Genomic DNA, 19,345 nt, shown 5'->3' on the forward strand with positions numbered 1-19,345 from the left:
AAATTATTTTATCATGTTTTTGGTTAGAAGTATTAGGCAGTTTTTAGATTATTTATCTCACAATTTATACGATATTCATTAAATACGTTATCTTTATATATACATAAGATAACTTGTTCTCATCTAAATAATTCATAATATAACGAACCAAACATTTCTCACTCGCTAAATAATTTAATCACTATTTCATCTCCGTCTTTATAATTTTAGAATTACTTATTTCCCTAAAACTAGTAATTAGGGCCGTAAAATTTTTAAAATACTAAAGAATGTTAATTCCTCAAAGTACAAATTTTGACATACACTTAGTTTCATATTAATTATCATTATTATTAAATATATTTATTTAATTTTAATTAAAGATAAATTAATAAAAAATACTTATTTTTACTTATGATAAATTAAAAAAATGTGAGGACTAATATGACACGGATGCATTAGTATTATAATGGAATATAGCATCCATCGTCGTCTCTGACTGAGCCACGGGTTCATTTTTTAGCATGAGTAATCTGCAGGGTTTAGCTCCAAGTTCCAACCCGATTCAGAATCCAAATCCGAAACCAATTACGGACCCAAAATTGCTGTCGTTCGATCAGGTCTCCAAGTTGTTCAATTTGCCTCTCTCTGATGCTGCTGAATCCCTAGGTATTCTCCTTCTCTCAACCCTCTACCTCTGATTCTGCACTTGTGCTTGTTAAACTGGCGGATTCTAGCAACTGAACGGATAAAAAAGAAGAAGAAATTCTTCAAGATATAGTTGTATTTAAGGTGCTGTTGGTTTAGAATTGCGAATACAGACCCCACTTGTGGGTATGTTGTTGTTCTTCTTGAACCGTTGAACTTGGAACTGTTAAAAAAAAATCTTTTTTTCTTCAGAAATTCGAAAAATGAGTCAGCCAAGTAGTTGAAATTTGGAATATTGTTGGTGATGGTCTTGGGAAGTAATTTGGAATATCCGTAGTTTGCAATGTAGATTGTTACTATTTGAGAAAATAGAAAAGTGGAACACTGTTTCTTTAATCTGAGCACATTGATTTTCTTAGTGGTCTGGAATAATTCTTCCTGAAGTTCATCGGATGCAGGAGTATGACTGCATCTGTGAATTCATGCACCCCCAAAAAAGATACGATTTTAAGGCTTCTCTAAGACCTCCTCTGTGATAAGTTGAGCAGCACCCGTAAAGTATACAGATATGGAAGCGGAGACAGTGGATTTTGGAGAAGAATGAGGTATCAGGAATATAAAGAATTTTGTTACCCACCCCACCGCTAGTCATTTGAACAACTAAGCTAAGCCCCGTTGTCGGAGTATCGACACTATATTTCCTTCTACTCAAGTTTTTTGATCTTCATGATATTTCTTTGATAAAATGCTTTTCCACTTGTTCTACTTTAAGTCTGCTTAATCAGTTCCAAAAGAGGAATCAAGTTTCTCCAAGGACGAAGTAGACTGACAATTATGAGCAAGAAACTTAGACCCTCAAAACCTAAATTACAAATCATGCAAATCTGTTTCTATTGAAATTATTCATAAAATCTTGATCTGCTTGTTGTTGATGTTGTTTAGCTGTTTCTTCTTCCCACCCCTGTCTCACTGCAGTAAATTTCATTCATAAATGACAGTTTTCATATTACACTTCATGTCTTGACCATATAACTTTTTTTTTTTTGAAGAATAAGGAAAGTGTAGTTGATTGTACTACTTTTTAACTGTTATGTTGATCATTTCTTCTTTTGAACTGTTATCATGTTTACCATTTCAAAGAAAACCAGAACATTTTGAGCTAATTGGCATTTATCTTCTAGGTGTTTGTGCAAGTGTTCTCAAGAAAATATGCTATGAGAATGGTCTGGTGAGGTGGCCATATCGAAAGGTAGGCTGTACAAGGATGAACTATTGTACTCATTCCAGAAGTAAACTAAATATTTCACCATTTTGAAGCATCAACATTATGTCCCGTAAGAAATTCTGTTGCTGAATATCTAAAGAGAATATATAATCACTAACGTTCACACTAAGCTGCTAAAATTTTCACACTCTGAAACTCGTCTGTCAAACTATTTATGGCGGGCACCTTTCCCATTAAACTTCTAAAAAGGATTGCAACTTACATCTTGGTTTCTTAAGAAATGAGTAGTTAAGGAAAGAAGATAATGAAGATGAAGAAATGAGGGCCAAGAGGGAAAAGAAAGTTTTAAAGGTTCATGTTTCTCCTTCTCTTTTTTTTTTGCTTTGACTTGTCTAACCTCTTTTTAAAAGATTAAAATTGGAAGGAAGAGGTAAGTTACAAGTTCTCGGTAAGCTCGTAGGAGAAGATGTCACTTAAAAATAAGTTGATGGTAAGTTGTGAAAAAGTTCAAAACTTACGGCCTTTGAGTAATTTATTATAGAAGAAAACTAATGTTTTATTGATGAGGTGTGATTTCCCTTTGCTTAGATTATTTGGAAGATAAATTTCTCATTCTTGTAATTGAGGATGATAATAGTATCTATTCCAAATGGAAACACATGGCTTCATGCCCAGGATGTGAGGTTTCCAAAAATGGGAAGTTCGACACAATTTGGATTTTTGTAGGAAATCCGAATACATGAAACTTGAGAAGTCTACTAATTCAAGTGACTATCAGTGACAACTGTTGATTAGTTAATTTCAAAAAATCCAGTACTAGTAAGAAAATAAATGCCTTAAAAATGTATATTTGACATGCCTATCTGTTGCTGTTACTAACAAAAAGAACCTATTTTGATGCTACCAAAATATATTGATAAGGAATTTGTATTGGTGGGGCTGTGGCTAGAATAGATGAATGGAGAAAAGAAACGAAAATATGACAGTTAACTGGAGCTTAAGGAAGGAACATGATTTTTATCTCCGTTTATGTTGAGTATACTGTCTGAAAGTTTTGAACATAGAGTTTCCAACAAGATGGAGAAAATGCTAGATTATCAGACCAGCACATTTGGTTATTCTGTGATGAAGAATTACATTGTTGATTCCAGATAGTAGAATGTTTTTGTTACCCTTCGAAACTCTGTGTGGTGATATTTTCCTGGTCAGATCAAATATTATTTGATCTACTTATAGAACATTATCATGATATTTTTGGTTTAATTATACTGTCTGCTGTACACAAGTAAGCTTGAATATTGCACGTTAAATTTTAAGCACTCACATCAGCTGAAGTCTGTCCGAAGGAACCTGTAGCTTGAACTATTGCCTTTTGTCAGGTTAATTAAGACATTTCTAATGCAGTCAATTATATGATATGATTCACGTGTTTTCTTTGCCCAATAAGCATTAAAATTATTGTGGTAATGAGATCCAAAGAAATGCTTGTCTGTTGCTTGTTTATGCGTCATTTATTTGAGATTTTCAGGTCATCTCTGGAAAGAGTATTGAAGATATAAAGAAGGAGGCGTTGAGGGAAAAACAAGAGCGATCTGTGGAATTTTCCAAAGCACCTGGAGAAAAGAATGGTTCTTTAGCCAGTTCTGCAATCTTATCATTTTCGTAAGTTATTTAATATGTTATAATTCTTTTAGTTGAGTTCAACTTATTATGTCTAATCATATCAATAAAATACTTCATTAAAAAAAGTCTATCTGACTCTGACAAGTTAAATACTCAAATTAGTTGTGTTCTTGGACTTGATGCTGAAAATGCATCTTTGAAGCATGACTTTTTATGTTTTGAACGCTAGATGTTTTGAGTACGGCTCTTACTGATTGATTAACAACACGAAGAACTTTACCTGTTTGCTTGATGTGGTCAGGACTCATGAATAATCTGGGGCCTTGTTTCTGGCATCTTCCCTAATGACTGTTATAGGAGATAGAAATCCATACTGTTGAAACCTCTCGAGATGTCCTCTTTTTCACTACTAAAATATCTGCAGCTACGTATTATACCATTCATGAGTTGTAACTTTCAGTATGAATTTTGTATTGTCCAGATATGAGACACTACTAAGTAGTAGTTTGTGCACTCATGGTTTAAGCTACTAGCATTCTTGGAACCTGTCAACTTTAAACCATATTATGAGCCCGTTTGGATGGATTTAAAAAAAGTAACCTTTATGTATGAAGTGCTTTTAGAACTTTAAAGTGCTGAAAGTTATTTTTATAAATAAGCAGTTGAGTGTTTGGATAAAAGTGCTTAAATGAGGAAAATTATGTGAATTTTAGAGTTAAAAGAATAAAAAGGGTAGTTTGGGAATTTAGTTAAAATATAAGGGATATAAAAGTAATTTCCATGGTCAAAGAAAATGACTTTAAGCACTTAGAAAAAAAAAGTTAGGAATCCTAACTTTTCATTTTTGACTGACTTTAAGAACTTTCTGGCTTAAAGTTAGCATTAGGCAAACACGTCCAAAAGCTGAAAAGGGCTTTAAAAGTCAATCCAAACGGGCTCATAAGTACTGGACCTCTGGCAATGGGGGTTCTCAGATTGGGAAATGAATGTGCTTCTGCCACCACACTTTTCCTTAGAAAACAAATTGGGTGGAATTGGAAGCTCAATACGGAATGGAAGTATGAAAGAGATTCTTAATGGAGCTTTGTGGAAATAAACTATAGTTATTTGAAATACAATATGTTGTCATTCTGAGCACTCCTTTTTACCTTGCCTTATCTAGTCTAGTTCTCTGTTTGGTACACACAGCAATAGACAGTTGCTAGGATACATGCAGCTTGACCCTGTGACGCACTTAAGGATTATGTGAATTAGTATAGCTGGCTTATGTATTTGACTCACCTGCTCAATCACAACAGAACAGTAAGGGAGGGGAGCATGTGGTACTGGTATGTGGGGGTGGATGTACCACCATATTAACAGTTGCATTTCTGGTATGCTGATCAGATACTTTGTAAGAGATTTATTACTTCTCAAAATTTGTCATGCTGGGTCACATTTTCATTTGGTACTTCAGTGTTTGTTCTTATATGCTTGACATATTAGCAAAATAGGGTATTTCATATGATTCAATTTCGCATGACATGTGGTACAGAACAGAAAGACGTAAATCATTAGTGTCCATTGAGACGCTGTCTGTCAAATATTTCAATGTAGGGGCTCCCCATTGCCAAACAAGAGTAGTATTAGCTCCACAATGGAAATGTCAAAAGCAGGGGCTTTCTCACATCAGCAAGGAACCAGGAATTTTCAATCTGGAAGTTCACCGCATTACCGTATCTCTAACCTGACAAAAGGAACTTCAGTCAGTTACGATGAATTCAAATATGGTTTTCCATCTGATGGCTTGTCTACTGCAACGTATAGGTGGTGGGGAAACAAGAGTCCTGATGGTAACCAGGATAGCCAACTGAGTGATGACAATGCCAAAAACAGCAACGAGCAAGCAGAAATAATAGCAGAGAAATCCGAAGGCCATACAAGTGTTGATTCCACGGGAACGACTTTACTGACAAATGTGAGGAAACGAGCTGTCAAAGAGGGGAAAGAAACGCTGAGGCTTAAAGTTTATATAGGACGTAGTGCAAACATGCTTGATTCAACTAAACGAAAGATTCTTCATCAGGTATTCAAATCGTATTTTCATGTCCATGAAGATATGAGTAACTTTGACTCATGATAAAGGACCAACAATCGTCTTTTCTCGACATGATGGAATGAACAGAACGAACAATGATCATTTCAAGACTCACACGAAGAGGACATGTTACATCAAGGTTTCAGTGCTGTGTGTGGAGTTTACCAGGCAATTTATAAAAGTTATGTTTTCTTTGACTATGACTGAGATGAGATTCATGAACTCCCATAGGCAAGATCAGTTGCCAATATATGAATTTTTAGTTTGATCTTTGATTATTTCTAGCTTAGTTTTTTCCGATGAAAGTTATCTTTCTGGAATTTATACTTATCCTGATTTGATTAAGTTAGCACTCTTTGCTGCTTATGCTTACTGGAGACTTTGCCTGCTATGGTCGCTAAGAATTACAGAATATGGTTTATAATTGTTGGGGGTGCGAATAAAATCTAATATTGATGGTGGAAAAAAAAGAGTTACTTAATAATGTTGGACATTTTTAATTGTGTGAGGCCTTTTTAAAAATATGGTGTAGTTTAATCCAAAGCCGACAATATCACACCATATTAAAAATATTTTTTTTTATTTTAAAATGATTTTATAGTTTATTTTTTTTAAAATTATTAATATATATACTTCCTCCGTTCTATATAATATTAGTTCACTTCTTTTCTTTTTACTCGCTTTTTAAAAATTATATATAAGAAGTGTTTCTTACGAATTTACTTTTAACTCGTTTAAATAAATGCACTCTTTATTTTTGAGCATTATCATCACTACTGAATATGCCTTAAAGTAATATATTCACGGTAATCTTAGTAGCTCAATTGGTTAGTTATTTGAACTTTCATTTTATTGGTAAATGTTCGATTTCTCGTCTTATAATATCTTCCCTCATTTTCCCTTTAAAAGAAAAGGAAAAATTAATAAAATCATGTTTAATGGAGTATTAAGGGCATGTTTGGATGACTTATATGTTATTTTGATTTTGAAATGGGTGCTTAAACTTTTTTGTCAAAATATTATAAAAATGCTTAACAACTACTTTGGTTTCAAATCACCTAAAATAAGCCAATTTAAATAGGTTCTAAGTCAGTGATGCAAAGGTCACCTAACTAGCATGTATAAAAATATTATTTTATTTTATACACATTGAAATAAACTAATTTGATAACTCAATGTCTAAGTTGATCCTTTTTTCTAAATTTACAATTTTTATGCAATGCAATAATATTGTTTACTTTCAAAACTTATTAATTTAAAGATAAAATAGGAAATTTCTTAACTAATTCTATCCTAATTTTGTAAATTGATAAATATTTATAACTTTTTAATGACATTCACAACTAGGAGTAATAGTTAAACTTGTTCTGATTTTATTCTACACAAAAAGGAAAAGTCAATATTTCAATGCTAATGATTAATGGCCCTTGTATTACGCTATTCACGTTCATATCCATTTTCTAGTACCTCAGTAACTATATTAAAAATAAATATTTATTTTAAATTTTCTAGTATAAAAATATAATTTATTTTTTATATCTTTTTTAATTATTATTATTAATTATTAATTATTTTTATTTTTTTAATAAGTGAGATGACTTATAATAATTAAAGGTGATGTAATAAAACTATCATTTTATTTGTTATTTCTTAAGAAATATATCAAGCAAGCATAAACAAGAAAAAACGAATTACTATATATAATTATTACTTAATATGCTAACAAGCTTAACTATTTTAATTTCACCTTGTTAAATTAATAATAAAACAAAAATATGAGAATGAAATCTCTAAACATCTATTAAAACATAAGTTTTTTAAAAAATAATTTATTCAGATTTCAGTATTTTCGAGAAATGCTAAGTGAAAAGTCTTCCCAAAAGGCTTTTTTGGCTACCTAGCTACAAGTTTGTCTACCAATTCGATTTTCTTTAGTAGAATTCACTTAAATTTTATATTTCTGTTTAAAAATTTATTTAAAATATCAAAATAATTTATGCAGATTTCAGCAAGTTATTATTTTTTTAAAGAATTTTAGGATCCATTAATTCAAAATCCTAACTCTACCTCTGTTAAATAACGGCCACATCGCTGATTTTTTTAATTTTTTATTTGCTCATAGTGAACCATTAAGAAGTTTAATCCCCCTGTCCAAAGTTTACAGATTAATTTATCCGAGGATATATAGAATGAAAAATTATTCTATAAAATCATCATTTTATTTTGCAGAATTTCAGAGAATTTAAATGGCGGAGAAAATCAATCACATATTAGATATTTATATTTTTCTTTTGAAAACGATGCAAAATGCAGTAGATGGATGTTTAGACGGAATGGAAACTAAATTGTCCAAAAAATTATTAAACAAACTCAAAATCGAGTCGAGCGACGATAATGACACGAGGGGAGACTTCTATGTATAAACACATAAATTCTCCTCTTTCTATTTAATATAAAAGACAAATGAGCTTTGTTCAAATTTTATTTCTCTTCACTTCCCAATTATTCACATATTTAACTAAAAATTAAAGAATCCAACAAATTAATTTTTATATAGGCTTTTAAAATATAGATTTGCAATGCCAATTGAATTAATTCCCAGGTAATGTATTTTAATTTCCTTTTTCTTTTCATTAATTTTTTGAAACATAATAACTTTAAAACAAATGTTTAATTGAAAGTTAATTAATAAGTAAACTCTACTACAATTTTATCAAATCCTACGCTAAAATGCTATCAAAAAGAATTTCTTCATTCTGCTCTTTAGATGTCTTGATGTTATTTTTGTCATTACCAGAGGCCGATGAAAGCTTGAAACGTAAGAATGATTCAATTCTAGGTCGAATTCTCTTCTCCTCCTTTTTTTGGTTCTGTTCATTTCATGTAAAACTAAATATGAATGATTTTATGTTCTTTTAAATGTGATTAAAGCTAAATATTGACTAGTTTGATTTTAAAATTTTGGTACATCTATTCATAAAAAAATTATTTAATAATATTACGTACTTTATTTTTAAAATTTTCAATAAACTCAATCATTATTATAATTTTACTTATTCAAAACTTGAATATTTTTTATGAAATTTTTTATTAGACTAGGGTAACGTGTGGGATGGAGCCATGAGAGTGATGAAGTTGGAATAAGCTTAACTTTTTTTTCAGTTTTTCACATTATATGTGGAGCTAGTGGAATTTCGACTAAATCTGGATCGCATATGCAAAGCTCATTCAGGAGTGGTGCTCCCTATAGAATTTTTTTCATATCTAAAAATCGAATTCAAAATCTCTAATTAATAGTGAAACAATCCCACTATTGCACCACAATCATACTAGTCGAATAACTAAACTTGGTTAGGGAGAAGTCTATATCAATTATATTCTCAGCTGCTACTAGTAGTGCTTTCTCAACCTAACAAAAACCTGCTCTCTTTTGACTTTCACAATTATAACAAATGCCAATTTCACCCAAAAATGTCAACAATGTCATGCTCAGAGCATTGATTGCATGTACTCCATTGTCAATCTCCCATCAATTATCATTATAACATCACTATATTTTATTTATTTTATTTCAATTTATGTTAGATATTTTTTAAATTGAGGCCGAGGAAGTAATTTGTAATAGTAGATTAATTATAATATCAATTTTATCAGGTTACCAAACTTATCAATGATATTTCCTTATAAGTGATTTGATTGCATGAACAGTAAGGTTACAAGTTATCATAAGTTTGATAGAACTCATGAATAGTCTTGACTCAAAAAATTTATACATGTGTATTAAGAAATTAATTAAATATATGAAGAAATAATTAAAACTTAGTGTAGCACTTCAAGTCGATGTCCTAAAATCAGAACTCATAAGGTCAAATTTTGAATTTATTAGAAAAAAGGAGGAGATATCTTACAAATTCATGGCGGACTAAAAGTAGTCGCCACTATGATGTAAATTTCATTGGCGACCGGTCAAGATTGCCACTGAAACTATTACCTTTTGTCGCGATAATTACGAATCAATCACAATGAAAACCAAATTAAATTCAAACAGGTATAAAAATAGTCTACACTATAAGAAAATGAATTTCGTTTTTCTTAAAAGAAAATTGAAATTCGTACAAAATTCGTGGAAGTGTAGTCTCTACTAGAGGAGATAATATTTCTGACAACATTCGATCGACTAAGTCAATCTTGATTTTCTTTGAATGCTTCAGAGAAGAAGATTTAATTGAGCACAATCGCCACGAAAACCTAATTTCTTGTAGTAAGCTAAGATGGCTCTTGTTTTTGGATCCATGATGCATCTTGTGTGCCTCCACCAAATAGACTATATTCTGAACCTTGATGTTGTTGTTGTTGGTAATAATAATTGTTATTATTATTATTATTATAGGCCGTAGAAGTAATGAGGAGATTTTGATTGCTAATTGGTGGAATTAGCATTTGGGAAAATAGTTGTGGAGGAAAATTAGGCATAAAATGTGATGAAGATAAAAAGGATGCATTTCCCCTAAGAGTTGCTGGACAATGATGGTTGTGTTGGCCTTCATATGTAGTTATCACAATTGATGGATCTTCATATGACCTTTCCACACGTTTCTTCACATTGCACTTTTGAGTTGTGCATCTGTAATAGTTCCTACAAAGTCAATCATCAAAAAGTTGGAATATTTCTTTTGTGGTGTTTATATCAAATTAATTGATACATGACATGTTTGCACCTAGATTTTCGGTACTTAACTTGCATTCTCACTTGATTAATTCACTTAGATATATGATTTGATGTAAACGTTCGATATTTATCATATTTTTTTTATCAAATTGTAAACATAGGCGGCACAACAATATTAGGTTCAATTATGGACAAACTTAATAGTATTGCTTAGATAATGTATTTGTATTAGAAAGTTCATTAAATATTAAAATATTTAATCATATTGTGAATCCTAGTAACCAAAACGCGCTATGAGTTCAATATAAGTTCAGAAATCATAACTATAAATTCTGATTTCGCCTATGCTTGTGAACTCTTTCCGCTTTATGGATGTCCAAATTAAATATTACTCCTTCCGTTTCTTTTTTTTTTTTTTTTACTTGTCTCTTGTTGACTTAACAATCCCCTTAAGAAACTATTTGTTATGGTAATTTTACTAAGTTATCTTTATTAATTATACTTTGAAAATCTAAATTTGACTACTAGTGTTTTATATATAATGATAAGGGTAATATCGAAAGAAAATAATAAATTCCTCTTAATTAGCAAAAATTGACAAGTATAAAAAGAAAAAAATATGTTTTAATATAAGAGACAAGTAAAAAGAAAAGGAGGAAGTATTACTAGTTATCTTTCTCTCTTGACTAACTTTTCTTTTAATTTGGCATTCGATATCTGCATCCTAGTGGCATACTGATTCAGGTAAGGCTACTGAAGGGAAAACACTTTCTGTCCGGATTTTTCTTAAGACTCAGATCCAAAATCTCTAGTGAAAGACAACAATATCTAATGAATTATAACAAAGGCTCCTAAATTTTATTTAGATAATTAAGTTGAGATTGAATTAATTTAATTGAATGAAATATAAGACACACAAATTTTACCTTGGGAAAGGGCTGTTCTTCACTGCCTTTTGTCCATATTTTCTCCATCTATAACCATCTTCAAGATTGTCAATCTCACTCTTTGTCATGAAGGCAAATCTTGGTTCTTTTTCCTTTTTTTCTCCTTTCTTTTTTGCTTTGCACCTGAAATAATATAATCACCAACATCATCTTACATGAGCAATTTTTCTATATTTACAAAGTAGGGTCGTAGGGATCCAAGGCTTCATACATGCCACCCTCTTCGGAGCCTACTTATAAGATTACACTGACTACGTTATAATCGTAAGAAAAAAAAATTAGGATTTTATTGAGTACTACCAAAACACTAAAACTATAAAACAAATTAAAGGAGGAGCATTTGGGTCAAAATATTAATTTCCAAATACGTGAAAGAATCTTGTAGAATACTAAAAAGTCCAGTCAATATTTAATCAACGTAGAAACTATGATTAGTATATACTATTAATCCAATTTAATATGTATATTAACCTAATTTTTGAATAATAAAGAATCGTTTCTAAGAAGGAATCGTTGTTATGATCAGACACAAATTTAAGATTTGAACTTTAAAGATTGGAATTCAACCACACCCTTTGATATATACTAAGATCGGAATTGATATTTATTATTAATTTAGTGAATTTTTTAATACATATACAAAGTCTGAATTTATTTTGGTCCACCTCTAATTTATGATATATGTGAGCGAATGTATTAAAAATGACTTACTCTTTCTTAGACTTGTCTTCTCCTTCTTCTTGACCCCCTTTTTCTTGAATATGTTTCTTGATTTTTGAAGAATCTTCTTGCCCTCCAGCCTCATTAGAAGTAGAAGATATCGAAGAATTTGGCGTTGGTGAGATTTCAATGTTCGTTTGATCTTCCAGAGGCGAATCTAAGACGGGTTTTATAGTAGCAGAGACACTACTTTTTCTAGTAGAGTCTTGATTATCGACGTGTGGACAAACAAGTTCAGAGGATGATGAACAAGACATGCCAAAAGCACTTGATAGAGTGTTGTAGTCCATAGAGCCATGTAAACACTCAGTGAGAGTCGTGTAAGAAGAAGGAACAAATTGTTGTTGATGCTCATAATTTGGATTTTGAATATTTGGAATAATTGGTTGGTCATAATTTGAGGGATTTTCACCAAAGAAAGGAAATGTATTGATCCCTCCACCAATTCCCATGTAATCATGATAAAAAGTGTTATCAGACATATTGGAGAAGAATACTATACTCCAAATTCTTAAATTACACTAACACTATAGTTTTGTGCAATAAGAAAAGAGAGATGATAATCTAAGTGCTTTGGAGAGAGAAAAGAAAAGAGTATGTAGCTTGATATGTAAAATCAAATGGATGGTCCTAGTTGAAGAAAAAAATGCATTTGAGGGAACTCATCATGAAGTTTTTATTACGTGTATTCATTTGGTCAAATTTTTAAAATCTATTTATTTTGAAAAATATTTTTGATAAAAAAGTAATATTTTAATATAAATAAAGAAACTTTTGAAAATTAACACTTTATGTTTAACTATTGAGTTTGAAAAACACAATTACAACACTAAAAAGTAATTTATGCTTGATCAAGGTTCCAGAAGTACTACTCGAGGCAAAAACAAAAACTTTTTCAGCTTCTGAAAACGTTTTTCTGTAGCTATTAAAAAATACTTATATTTTCCCTACAAACTTATCTGAACACCTAGTTCTCTAAAATAAACACTTTTAAAAAAAATAATTAAAAAGTATTTTTGACTTCTTAAAAGCTTGACCAATCATGCTATAAAAATTAATTTTGGTTTAGTTACACTACATTTCATCTTTCATATAATATTGCTAAAATTATACCTTTAGTTAAAAATGTCATAGAAGTCATGGGAAAAGATTTTAAATGACATTGTAAGTAAATTTCCAAATAACAACAATATTTAAATTGAATAATGTTCCTTTCATTAGGTAGAGTTGAATATATAGGATTTTGATGTCTTTGTCATTACCTAGCAAATTTGGTATATATAATAATAGATATTTTTTCCAAATGCGTGTGTATATATATATATATATATATATATATTATGTGAGTTTAATGAGAATTACACTTCTATTGGACAACAAATGGAATAGAACTAATTAAAGTTAAATTTTTTGTGAACAGTCAAATAGTAGCTTCTTTGGCCAAAAACTTTTGAAAGTTTTTTTTGTTAATTATAAAAGTTATTATTATTATAGAGAATAAAAAGTGTTTGGCCAAGATTTTGATGAAAAAAATTAGTGTATTTGAGCCATGGCAAAAGTTGTTTTAAGTAAACATAAGAGCTTTTGATTTTTCTAGAACAAGAATACTCATAATAAAAATTTATATTTACTAGCTATAAAACTAATCAGTAGTAGTAACTTTCTAGTTTTTAGACCACTAATTTTGATAATTTTATTTTATCTATGTAATATTATCAATAAGCGAGAAATGGTTAAATTGAGAATATTTAAAAGAATTTAAGTTTTATATGCAGATTGTATATGTAAGAAAAATTACACAATCAATGATGCGATCCAAGTCGCCTCTAGTGAGAGTTACAAGTTCTTCAAAGCATATTTGTGAAGATGGTCATATTGGACGTCTTTGAGCACATCTTGAGACCATACAAAGAGTTCCACAACATAATGGTTGGATTAGAGGTTGAAGAGAAGACAAGTTATTCACTGTCTAGGAATGACAACAATCAACTTGGACGTCAAAGGGGTGACGGCCCGTCAAATATGGGTGTCACTTAGGTGGCTTGTGGCAGCACATTGCCTCAGAGTGATGGAGGCAGCGACGACCCTTCAAGATGAGCGTCAACTTAGTGGTTTGAGGCAGCACTTTGCCTAGGAGTGAGAAACACCCCGTCAAGTTAGTGACAGCTCGTCACTTTGGACGTCACTTGAATATCGGTCAAAATTTGGCCATTTTCGTAAAGTTTTTGGGCCACATTTGGGCTGTTTTTGTAATATAACTAGTCATACACTATAAATAGCTAGCTTAGTCTTGAATTTTAGGTTGATTGCTTTGAATATTGATATTATGAACCTCTCGAAAGAGTGTTGTGATCTTGGATGTAAGCTTGGGTTGAACTTTGCTTAAAAACGTGGGTTGCAAGGAGAATTCAATTCCCTCTAGGTCTTTGTAAGAGTTAGGTGCTTCTTAGGATTAATACGATTGAGGTTTTAGGATTTAATATACTCTTTAGTTCCTTTCGGCTTCCTATTTTGTGTCTATATATCTATCTATCTTTATTTTCTTGTCTTTTGATTTCGTGTTTTGTTCTTGCCTTACTCGGCGGGTTCACATCACTCAAGTAATTAAAAGATGATTATCGGTAGTTTTATTTATTAGGTGTTGATTGGTCCTAAAATAAGTGCCAATTTGTTATAACAAGTTAAATCACACTGATGGAGTAAGAAATTAATTATATTATCAATATATATAACTTAAATACATTTAAATATGTGTTTTATTGGAAGAGGTGTCTGCAATATTTTTTTTCAAATACATAAAATATATTGCTATTAAAAAATAAATAAATAAAATAATTTTATTCATAAAGATTGTGAGTACAAATATGTATATTCCTTGATTCTTCTCTCCAAAGATTTTCTCGTGATTCAAGGGTCGTTAATGACTTTTTTTAGAATTAGGATGATGTGGACCTCTTTAAGATTTATTTGATCTCCATGAAATGATTTTGCGGATATTTTTGAAATATTGCTTGTCAAGAATAGTTCGGCCACATCTTGATCACTTTGTGAATATTCCATGAATTTTTGGATTTTCTTGAAGTATTTGATTGACAAGAAGAGCTCGGTCACAACTTGATCTCTTTGTGAATATTTCATGATTTTGTGGAATTTTTGAGATAACTTTTCAAGGGAAAATATTGCGTACCCTTTATATAGGTATCAACTAGGGTTTAGGGTAGAATAATCTCTAAGAACCATAATTGAAATTGGTCTTGTCTTGTAGAGTCCCATAAATTTTTCGATGTCTACAAATATCCCCTACTTCAAGATTTGTTGGAGTGTACACTTGATGAAACTCAAAAACGAAACTTGAAGTATTCATAAAAATGAAGCTTCCCTCTTTGTAATTATATGGCTTCAAATTTACAAATTTAATTTGTGAGAAAAGAGGTGAAGGACAAATTTGGTTTCACTGCGTGCGAGAAAATTTCAATATCCACACTCCACCGTTGGATTTGATTAGAAAAATAGAAGGTTATTTTGTTTTCTATTTTTAGCTAATTATATTATTCAAAAAGCATAATACATAAATATGCTCTTTAACTTGACTTCAGGTGACATCAACGTCCTCCAATTTTGGGTGTGTATAAATATGCACTTAAGTTTGTATAAAATTGAACAAGTAGACACACGTGTTCTACATGACATAATACATATAGGACACAAAATTACCATGTAGGACGCCACGCAGGATGTCACGCAGGACGAATGTGTCTATTTCTTCAATTTTGCTCAACTTTAAGTGGTTATTTATGCACACCCAAAATTAGAGGGCATAAATGCTAGTTAATACCAAATTAAAAAATATTTATGTATTATGCCTATTAAAAATACACATTTTACTCTATTTTAATTGACTCATTATTGTAATTCCCAGCTATTATTTTAAGTGTGTTTTTAACACATAATTAGCTTATATCCGTCTGTTATCAAAAGGCTTAATGGTTGGCATGGTAAGCTTCTTTCTTATGGGGGGATATTATTTTGATCAAGAGTGTTCTTCAATCACTTCCTATCTATACTCTCTCTGCTTAAACCCCTCTCAAAGGTACCCTTAAGTTAATTGAGAAGCATTTAACTAATTTTTTGGGGATAGTAGCAAAAACCACAATAACTATCATTGGAGTTCTTGATTAAATTTATGTGTTTCCAGTGACAAGGAGCAAGGAGGGTATTGGTATCAGAAGTATGGAAGACTTTAGCAATACTTTAGCAATAAAGAGATAGTGGAGGCTGAGAACCTCAAATTCTCTTTGGGCCTCGTTTGTCAAACAAAAGTGTTGCATCAAAGCTCATATGATAGGCAAAAAATGGGCTCCAGGTAATTCTCATGACTGGAAGCATCTACTTCAGGTTATAGAAGACACAAAGAAGCATATTATTTGGCAGGTTAATTCAGGTATTAGGTTTTTTTTTTGTGGGACAATTGGACTGGTAAGGGACCTCTAGCTTATCAAGCCCTAGATTCACCTAAAAGTTCAAATCTGCAAGTCAAGGTGTTCATCAACAATGGAAATTGAAACATTGACAAACTTGGAATGATTTTGCCAAGTCATATTTGTGCACATATATGTACAATAGATATTGGCAACCCCGAGAAGGAGGATCAAGTTTTTTGGGATCTCACAGATGGTGCTAAATTTTCTAACCGTACGGCTTGAAATTTGGTAAGAACAAAAAAAGATAAACAATCTTTTATCAATAATGTATGACATTCTTCTATTTCTTATAAAGTGTTTTTTCTTACTTGAGGAATTTTGAAAGAGAAATTGCCTTTTGAGGATGTTTGTAACCCCTCCTAAAATGTTGTACGTCGTGTTTCAATTCTCGATGAAAATGATATTGCTTCTGTATTTTGGACATAACTTTTCATAGGATGATCAAAATTGGGTGATTCAAATTTCTGAATAACTTCAACATCATTACCTACAACTTTTGTGAGACCATATCTTAAGATTCGGAAGCTAAGTAGGTCGAATAAATTACTTTTTACAAGATATGGTATTGTTATGAAATAGAGTGTTTGTAGAAGAAAAATCATATCTTACTGTAGGATACTCCAATTTGGTTTATTCTTGAATTACATAAAAGTAGACATCTAGATCTACAATTCATATGAAGACACCAAATCCTAACTAGGAAGTTATCTTGTTCAAACGAAGCTCCGAAAAAAGGTTATTCCATAAAAAGAAGATCTATCTCACCAACCATGGAAGATCTATCACCCATGAAATCAATAGTCCTCCATTTGGCATCACCAATGACATCACAATCCTCCATTTAATTTTCAAGATCATCCTTTGTAATTATTTTTATTTATTATTAGGTTTCTCCTCCACACTTATAAATACCCACCTTATTTCCTCATTTTATTCATCAAGCATTCTCAAACAACTCTTCTCTCTATACACTTCTTTGCTCTTTTTTTATTTATTGTTAGGTTCCTCCTCCACACCTATAAATACCCACCTTATTTTCTCATTTTATTCATCAAGCTTTCTTAAGCAATTTTTCTCTCTTTACACTTCTTTGCTCATTCTCAAATATAGTTTTAGTTTTTAGTAGTGTAGAAATACTATTATGGTGATTCTTATACTCCGGATATTACACAAAACGCTCCGACGATCAAGGAGAAAAGGCTAGGGATTCAAGATTGTTCATCGAGTTCTTCAATTCGGAGTAAAGCTTCAGATTCCAGGTATGTAAGACTATTTATAGCATTGGATTAAGTTCGTCCACGAGTCCAATATTTTAGTTCATCGTAATTGAGTTTAAGTTGAAATTTTACCTTAATTCTTGAATTCTAAATGAGTTAATTCTTCTTTAATCGAGTTAGATATAATTATTCATTATTATTATTATTATTATTATTATTATTATTATTATTATTATCATCATCTCTCATATTATTGGAATTGTTGTTCATGGCTACCTTCCCATGAATTCTAATTGATTTGATGTTCGTGATTATTTATTTATTTTTATGCGTGTATTGAGTAAAGATGTTGGCTTTTAATATGCATTGACAAAAAGAGTGATTTGAATTTATACTATATATGTATTTTATTGAGTTTTGAAAGAACAAAAACATTGAGTTTAAATGAATTTGATTCTTTGGGTTAAATGATGTTTTGAGCAAGATGTTTTGATAAGATGTAAATGATGTTTTGAAGTGTAATGATTGATGAAGAGGTAATGATGATAATGATGCGTTGAGATTAGTTTGATGTTTTAAATTAAAGTCCAATGAGACTAGATGATGAGGTTAATATGAGCACATATTTTGGGAGTAGTATTGAGCACCGAGTTGGGTAAGAGTTTAATTGACTCAAACCCCATAACTACGTAGCCAGCGTAGGATGGAGACTATGCCTCTTAAGTCCCCAAAAGAGGACTTTGGTGATTGGATCCAAGATGGCAAGGTATGGTATTGGATGGATGTGGCAACGACTTCGTTGTATCATCACTAGCTCATAAGTGATGGTTATCGGTTAGAGAAACTTCCAACTGAGTAAGCATTGCTTATTATTATTTTTAAACTTGCATTATATATTAATGTTGAGATGATGTAGAGTTCTGAGATGAGTCTTCCTGAGAAGAGTTTCTTGATATCTGTCTTTACTTTCCTACCATTTTACATACTCACAGATTCCATGTACTGGCGTCATTCTACCTACATCATTTTATGATGCAGATACAAGTGTTAGAGATCCTCAACAGGCGCATCGTTGAAGATAATTACTTTCTAGCTATTTGGTGAGTCCTTCTTGTATTCGGAGGAACTCTTTATCCTTTTATTATTATTGAGTATTATGTTTCTTTTGAGGTAGTCATGGACATGTCATTGACACCGTCTGATAATGGGAGCTCCACATAAGTATTCTTATTTTTACTTAAGTCTTCCGCTGATGAATAAATGAGTGATAAGACCAAGTGGTTCTCTCGGAGGCCAAAGAAAGTTTCAGAATGCCGATCACGCCTAGGATACCCTCTCGGGGCGTGACAATGTTCTAATGAAATTTAGAAACATATGGATTCTAAATGTAATTGTTGTCCAACTGAGAATGACCAAACTTTGAAAATTTAGTGAGGGAAAAGTAGCTAGTCATATTTGGAATCTGTTTGGTGCTCCTCTTGGTATTAAGCATTTTAATCTCCCTATTGGATATGTTCTAAATTCTTGGTGGCAGAAAAGCACAAAGAATGATGTGCATAAATTGATATTACATAATACTCCTATTATTATTTGTTGGGCTATTTGAAAAGAGACTTGCGCTTGCAGGTATGGAAATCAAAAGAAATTTAGTAGATATAATGTGAGCAACAAGTGAATTGGACAAGTTCAAGCGGCCACCATCAAGTCTTTCCTTGGATGGAGACTTTCTTTTCCTTGGAAGGAATTTTGTCACAATCTT

General features: G+C 31.3%; 2 protein-coding genes across 3 annotated transcripts; one reads left to right on the plus strand and one right to left on the minus strand.

Moving 5' to 3' along the window:
- The first annotated feature begins 444 nt into the window (after positions 1–444).
- Positions 445–5,830, plus strand: LOC129870828 (protein NLP3). The gene is made up of 4 exons (XM_055945704.1): positions 445–648; positions 1,809–1,876; positions 3,381–3,514; positions 5,072–5,830. Exons 1-4 carry the CDS (start codon positions 504–506, stop codon positions 5,592–5,594), a joined length of 870 nt encoding a protein of 289 aa, XP_055801679.1. The 5' UTR covers positions 445–503; the 3' UTR covers positions 5,595–5,830.
- Positions 5,831–9,423: 3,593 nt separating this feature from the next.
- On the minus strand, positions 9,424–12,504 carry LOC129870494 (WRKY transcription factor 71-like). 2 transcript variants are annotated; one of them, XM_055945300.1, is made up of 3 exons: positions 11,880–12,504; positions 11,148–11,291; positions 9,424–10,176 (listed from the first exon to the last, which is right to left on the minus strand). In XM_055945300.1, exons 1-3 carry the CDS (start codon positions 12,368–12,370, stop codon positions 9,819–9,821), a joined length of 993 nt encoding a protein of 330 aa, XP_055801275.1. In that variant the 5' UTR covers positions 12,371–12,504; the 3' UTR covers positions 9,424–9,818. The 2 variants fall into 2 exon arrangements, with proteins under 2 accessions (XP_055801275.1, XP_055801274.1); XM_055945299.1 differs by having other exon boundaries at positions 9,424–10,188.
- Between the last annotated feature and the right edge of the window lie 6,841 nt (positions 12,505–19,345).

This window comes from Solanum dulcamara, chromosome 10, assembly GCF_947179165.1.
Source record: "Solanum dulcamara chromosome 10, daSolDulc1.2, whole genome shotgun sequence".
Lineage (NCBI taxonomy): Eukaryota > Viridiplantae > Streptophyta > Magnoliopsida > Solanales > Solanaceae > Solanum > Solanum dulcamara.

Bases quoted from the DNA above. Each gene is read 5' to 3' on its own strand.
- LOC129870828 (XM_055945704.1), top strand. From the start codon at position 504: ATGAGTAATCTGCAGGGTTTAGCTCCAAGTTCCAACCCGATTCAGAAT. The intron at 1,877-3,380 runs GTAGGCTGTACA...TGAGATTTTCAG, and splicing joins TGAGGTGGCCATATCGAAAG to GTCATCTCTGGAAAGAGTAT. The intron at 3,515-5,071 runs GTAAGTTATTTA...ATTTCAATGTAG, and splicing joins TCTGCAATCTTATCATTTTC to GGGCTCCCCATTGCCAAACA.
- LOC129870494 (XM_055945299.1), bottom strand. From the start codon at position 12,370: ATGTCTGATAACACTTTTTATCATGATTACATGGGAATTGGTGGAGGG. The intron at 11,292-11,879 runs GTAAGTCATTTT...ATATTATTTCAG, and splicing joins GAAGACAAGTCTAAGAAAGA to GTGCAAAGCAAAAAAGAAAG. The intron at 10,189-11,147 runs GTAAAATTTGTG...TTGACTTTGTAG, and splicing joins AAGAACAGCCCTTTCCCAAG to GAACTATTACAGATGCACAA.